General features: G+C 59.3%; 1 protein-coding gene across 1 annotated transcript in view; it reads left to right on the forward strand.

The window, feature by feature from the left end:
* SCARF2 (scavenger receptor class F member 2) overlaps positions 1 to 6,425 on the forward strand; it is a 32,064-nt gene extending 25,639 nt beyond the window's left edge. Inside the window, exons 11-12 of the mRNA XM_027847507.1 lie at positions 2,576 to 2,728; positions 4,894 to 6,425. Of these exons, the coding sequence (XP_027703308.1) occupies positions 2,576 to 2,728; positions 4,894 to 5,975 (1,235 nt within the window). The 3' untranslated portion in view covers positions 5,976 to 6,425. The remainder of the gene's footprint in view (positions 1 to 2,575; positions 2,729 to 4,893) is intronic.
* The last annotated feature ends 18 nt before the right edge of the window (positions 6,426 to 6,443 follow it).

A 6,443-nucleotide genomic window follows, 5' to 3' on the forward strand; every position in this document is an offset into this window, starting at 1 on the left:
AGTTGTGGGCACCATGTTTGAAGGCTGGGAGGACTGCATTCAGTTGTGGGCGCCGTGTTTGAAGGCCCAGAGGACTACATTCAGTTGTGGGTGCTGTGTTTGAAGGTTCAGAGGACTGCATTCAGCTGTGGACGCCATGTTTGAAGGCTGGGAGGACTGCATTCAGTTGTGGGCACCGTGTTTGAAGGCTGGGAGGACTGCATTCAGTTGTGGGCGCCATATTTGAAGGCCTGGATAAGCTGGAGAATGTCCCAAGGACAACCGGGACTTGGAAAAGCCTGGAGTTGTGTTAATATGAAGACCAATTGAAGGAATGCAGGCTCTTTAGTTTTGAGAATACTTGGGGGACTATGACAGGAGTCTTCAGGGGTTTCCAGCCTTGCTGTGCTGGGCCAGGAAGGGGGGACGTTGCAAAGAGGCAGATTTAGGCTTGATGTTGGGAAGAATTGGCATGGGCCGCCTCCAAGGGTAGTGGGTTCCTGGTCCTTGGAGACCTTTAGGCTGTTCAGTACTGACCCTCCTACTTCCCTTCCCCAAACTGGGCATGCCTCCTTTGGGCTGGGCCCATTGACCACTGCTCAGCTCCCAGCCCCTGCCCTGTGTCTCAGGACTTGGAAATTCACCTTTGGTTTCCCTGGGGGATGGGGAAGCTCCCCACTCCAATCCTAGAGGTGCAGGGAGGCGGGCCTGGGCTGCCCTGAGGAGGGAAAAAGGACCAGGAGGCCCAGCTAGGTTGGACATGGACAGCGACCCACTGTGGCTGCAGACAGGCTGGCCTCAGGCTCAGACGGGTCCCTGTGTGGGATAGTGCTGGGGTTGTTTCAGAGCTCCCAGAGAGCTTTCCTCTCTCTTTGAGGCTAAGGAGGGAGCAGGGGACCAGGAAGCATTTTGGCCCCCTAGGCCAGGATGCCCAGCTTCCTGGGCAGTTGTTTTCAGGGTGCTTCCAGCTGCTCCTGGCCTCTCCCTTCCCCCATTCCAACCTGGCTAGCTCCCCCCTGCCAGCTTCTGCCCCTGTCTTGGGAGTGTGTCTTTAGAAATGTGTTTGTGCGTGTGTGTGTGTGTGTGTGTGTGTGTGTGTGTGTGTGTGTGTGTTGGGGGTGGGCTGGAGGGCTTTTCCCAGTCTCTGCTCCTCTGTTGCCCTGCCCCTTCCCCTCCAGGCAGGAAGTGGTTGGGTTCTCCCAGCTGCACTTAGCCTGGGATGGATCAGAAGGGTCCAGAAACCAGATGTGGAGTCACAGTCTGGCAGCTGTCCCCTCAACCACAGAGGCTATTTCCTGGAGCCCAATCTCCCCCTCCTTCCCCATCTACCAAGAGTGCAGAAAGAGGCCTGTTCCGAGCTTTGTGAAGGGCAGACTGGAGAAGGGAAAAAGAGGAGGCAGGGATCCCAGGTGGGGAGTTGTTACATCCATGCTGCTGAGGTGAGGAAGGCCTGGTGGGGAGTGGTGAGCACAGGAATACTGAGAAGGGGATGGATTTAAGAGAAGTATGGTGGTTGGACAGACAAGGCTTGCCAAGGACGTGGGAGGAGAGAGAGAGAGAGAAAGAGAGAGGGAGAGAGAGAGAGGGGGGGGAGAGGGAAGGGGGAAGGGGGGAGAGAGAGATGGGAGAAAGGCAGGGAGAGAAGAGAGGAGGGAGGGAGGGGCAGAAAGGGAGAGGGAAAGAAGGAAGGGAGGAAAGGAGAGGGTGGAGAGTGAGAGAGGGGGGGAGGGAGAGGGAAAGGGGGCGGGGAGAAAGGGAAGATGAGAGAGATGGAGAGAAAGAGACAAAGACAAGAGGGATGGAAGAGTCTGGTGAGCTGAAGGCTACATCTGGGGAGGAGGATTCCATTGAAGCAGGGCACGGCAGGGCAGGGCAGATCTGTGGAATGTGAGTTTTCCAGCCTGTACTCCTCGGGGCCCTTCTCAAGCTGAGTGATGATGGAGGGTTCCTGGAGTGGGGGCCTGAGAGCCCCTGGGTGCTCTGTAGCCAGGGTCAGCTGGTGGCTTTGGACACCGGCAGGAGAGAGGCATGTTTTCCTTTATCTTTACAAAGGACTGAGGAGTAGTGGGGTGGGACACTAGAATGGTGAATCCAGGAATGCTGTGGCTCCCTATTACCCACCTGTAGTGGGTAGAGCCTTCCAGCCTTCTCCACAGCTCTGGCCCGACTCCACAGGCCTCCTTGCTGTCCCTCGGCCAGAATACTCCCTCTCCTGTCTCTGCAGACGCCCCCTCCCCTTCTCAGCGTCCTTGACTTGAAGCTTCCTCTCCTCCTGAGGCAGATCCTCTTGGCTTTGCTCAGTGCCCCCAGCATTTAGCAGAGCGCCTGGCATATCCAGTACTTGCTGACTGGCTAATTGGGTGTTTGTCTCTGACAGTCCAAGTTAAGCCTTTGGGCCAAACGACAAACACATGGAGAGTTTTCTTCTTCTGGAGAAGGTCTCCCCAGGCTGGGTCAGTCCTGCAGCCAGGCACCCCGGTCCCCACTTGGGCCCGGCCCTCTTGGGAGCCACCTTAGGGTGGCTGGAGAAAGATCAGCGCCGTGGGCGCTTGGGTGGGTGTGCCGGAGGGCTGAAGCTGCCCCCTTTTCTCCCCAGTGGCTCACCATGACCCAGAGAACACGCTGAACTGTAGCTTTCTGGAGCCGCCCTCTGTCCTGGACCCACCCTCTCCGTCCTGGTCTTCCCGGGCTTCCTTCTCCTCCTTCGACACCACGGATGAGGGACCTGTGTACTGTGTACCCCATGAAGGTGAGTGAGCATGCGAGCCAGGCCTGAGTCAAGACTGCCCACACCCTCACAGACTAGCTGTGGGGCCGGCCCTGGGCCCACTTAACGTCTCTGTTGGCCTCAGTTTCCTCGTCTGTAAAACGAGGACAATAACTGCCCCCAGGATTGTTGTGAGGGTCCAGTGAGATGGTGTGTGGAAGGCACTTTGCAAACCTTAAAGAGCTATTGTTTTTCCAATATAAGAATTTTATTTGTGGACTGTGTGGACGTTGCTTAGTTTGCCACTTTTAGGGCAAAATGCAATTTCTCACTCAGGACCTGAAATATGGGACATGCTAAAATTGTAGCCCAAGCATTTCCACCTCATTCACAGCGTGCTCCTCTGAAGGAGAGACAAGTGGTGATGATGGGGACAGTGGTGTGAAGGGCTGGGCACAGAAGGAAAAAGGCCAGTCCCTGTGCTCCATGAGCTTCCATTCTCATGGGAGAGAGCCCAGGCACAAAGGAGAGGGTCTGAGGTTTCAGGAATTCATTTTCGACCAAAGAACTGGGTCCCACTGGAGAGATGTGAGTCTGGGTGAGGCGGAAGCCCTTCATCCATTCTGTCCTGCCCCCCAGGCTCCCCCCCAAGGCTGGGCATGGGCAGCATCACTGTTCAGACTGCTACCCCTGCCCAGGCTCCCCTCCCCCCTTCCCCAGCGCTGAGTCTCTTCTCCCTAGTGATGCGTGCTCAGGCTCCGGAGAAATGTCAGTTCAGGTTTCAGTCCTCACGGAATTTTAGAAGTGACCTCAGAGGCTGCCCTGTCTCCAAACCCCGTTGACAAGCCGCCATCCCCCAGGCCCTGCTCTAAGCTGCTGGTGCGGGGGAAGGAAGCTCAGACCTCCTGGGGTGGTCCAGTCAGCTTGGGGCATAGCTCTCCTGCTTTGAGGGTCGTCCTTCTAGCCAGCTAGAATCAGCCCGTCTGTACCTTCCACCTGCCTTCCTGGTCCCGTCCTCAGGGGCCAAGCAAAACGGAGCTGACCTCCGTTTCCTGGGCCAGCCCTCCCATATATGAGAATAGCTGCTGTTCCATCTTGCCCTCCTTCCCCCGTGTTCTTCAGTCTAAACATTCCCGACTCGGTCGGCCAACCCTCAGCTGCCCGGCTTTCTGCTCCCAGTTCACAGGCAGCTCTGCTCACAGCCTTTAATCAGCGGCACTGCCAGGCCTCCTGAGTGGAGGGGCCTGGGCCTTGGCCTCGGCCGGGACCGCCTGGAGGCATTTCCTCCTTGCACGCCTCTATCTGGGGAGCCTGGAGGTGGGGGGGTGAGTAGGGTTAGCTTTGTTCTGTTTCTCACAATCAGCTGCCTCGAAAGGGAGCGTGTAAGCAGAGGCTGGCGTCCGCATCTAGGGAAGCCCTGGAGGAGAGGGGTCCTCGCTCAGGCTCTGGCTCTGACGGGCTGGTCCGGCTGAGCTCCTGCTCCTTGGGTTCAGACACCTGCTGCCCCCAGTCCCTCATCACTCGCTCCGCTTCTTCCGGGGCCACAGCTGCCTCTGGGGCCCCCTCCCCTCCTTCCCTTCTCAGCCTCTGTCCTCAGAGCTGGGGGTGGGGTGCGGGGTCCTCTCCCTGGGAGGCGGCTTTCCTTCGGCCGCATCCGTTGTCCAGCCTGCAGAAAGTCTGGCCCCTAGAGTTTCTTCATGGGGGAAGAGAAGAGTGTATTAACTTCAGAAATAAGCCTGCCGGGAGGGTCCTCAGGCAGAATCAAAGGCTTGGGGATGAGGGAGAGGGTGGACATGGGCATCTTTGGGCACACCGGGAACCACGGTGGTGCCATCCTCAGAGGCAGAGGAGGCAAGGGGTCCAGAGCCTTAGAGGTGCAGGCAGCTGTGGGCAGGGAGCCCTGGTCTGGGAGGTGAGAGAACGGGGCTCCCCTGGGCTTTGGCCACCGACTCAGCACGTGACTGCCCCACACTGGGCCTCAGTTTCCTCATCTATAAAATGATCTCTAAGGGCACTCCCAGAGACATTCTCTGCTCTGCCTAACTTAGGTATTGTGTTCTGAGGCCCCTCCCAGCCCTGACATCCCCTGTCCTTAGGCCCTTCCCAGTTATGACACTTCATTGTCTAAGGGCCTTCAAGATGGGTGTTCTTTACGTGTCTGTATTATCATTGTTTGAAGTAAGAAGATTCTGCTCATCCCTTCACAGAATCCGTGCCTGAGAGTCAGGAGGGAGAGCCCCCTGGTGCCCCTGCTGAGGTGCCCGTGGTCCCTGGGCCCAGGGAGGGGGAAGATGCCAATACTTGTCCCTCCAGGGCTGCTGACAGCCGGGAGACGGTGCTGCTGGGATCTTCGGACAGCGAGAGGTCAGCTTCGAGCCCAGAGCTCCCAGCAGCGGCCCTCTACGCCCGTGTGGCCCGTCTCACCAAACAGCCTGTGGCCGAGGCTGAGGGCCTGTCCCCCTCCCCTGAGAGAAGAAAGCCCCCACCCCCAGACCCCTCCACCAAGCCAAAGGTGTCCTGGATCCACGGCAGGTACAATTCCCACCAGTCCAATTCCTTGCCTGCCTCCAGCAAAGCCCCTGATGCCAGCCACTGCCTGAGCAAAAGGAAACGGACCCCCAGTGAGACGTCCTCTGGCCTCCGCGGGCGGGGCGAGGAGCCAGGCAGCCCCAGGGGCCTGGACAAGGGGCAAAAGCCCTCCAGTGTTCCCGAGGGCCGGCCAGGGGGTGGTGAGGAGTCGTTGGCTCAGGGGCTCCCCCGGGCCCGGGAAAGGGGCCCCGGGAGCTCGGAGCCCGCGGATGCCAGCCTGCAGAAGCCAGGGGCCAGTGGCCCAGGTGACAGGCCCCGGGCTGAGGGGCTGTCCTCCCGTCTATCTCCCGAGGCAGCCATGCTGCTGGCCACACAGCTCAAGGAAAAGACTGGGAGCCTTGGCCGGGGGGAGGTGGGCACCCAGCAGAACGGGCTGGGGGCCCCCCAGCCCCACCGGGAGAAGCCTGCCCCACCCCAGAAGGCGAAGCGCTCCAGCTTGCCTGGCTCCCGGAAGGCTGGTCCCTCCACCTCCCCAGCCCATCACAAACCCCAGGCGTCCGGCCTGGAGACCCTGGCTGCCTCTGGGGACGTCCTCGGGCCTGGAGCTGGGAAGCCGGACACTGGCAGGTCAGGAAGCCAGGAGCCATCTGGCCTGGCCGAGGTGCCCAGGAAAAAGACCCCCATCCAGAAACCCCCCCGGAAAAAGAGCCGGGAGGCTGGCAGTGGGGAGCAGGCCAAGGCTGTCACCTCCCTGCCATAGGCACCGTTGCCGGGGGAGGGGAGCCAGGGCCCTGCCTGCATCCTTCATCCCCACTTCCCCACCCTCAGGCCCTGCCCCGAGGCTATTAGGAACAGCCTCACTGTTTGTCTTCTCCGGAATTTCCTTACTCTGATGTACTCTCTAATTTGTACCTGAATTTGGGTTTGGGCTGAGCCTGCAGAGTCAGGTAAGCCCTGGCTACTCTGACTTCTCATTGGCCAAAGCCAGGGGAGCCCAGACCAAGGGCTGCCTTCTTGTTAAGGGAGCCCTGGCCAGCTTGGCTCCTCGTTGGCCAAAGCCAGGAGAGCCCTGGTCAGGGGCTGCCATCTTGTTAATGGAGTCCTGGCTAGTCTGGCTCCTCATTGGCCAAAACCAGGAGAGCCCTGGCTAAGGGCTACCTTCTTGTTAAGGGAGCCCTGGCCAGCCTGGCTCCTCGTTGGCCAAAGCCAGGACAGCCCAGACCAGAGG

Source organism: Vombatus ursinus, unplaced genomic scaffold (assembly GCF_900497805.2).
Source record: "Vombatus ursinus unplaced genomic scaffold, bare-nosed wombat genome assembly UNPS02015411.1, whole genome shotgun sequence".
Classification (NCBI taxonomy): Eukaryota; Metazoa; Chordata; class Mammalia; order Diprotodontia; family Vombatidae; genus Vombatus; species Vombatus ursinus.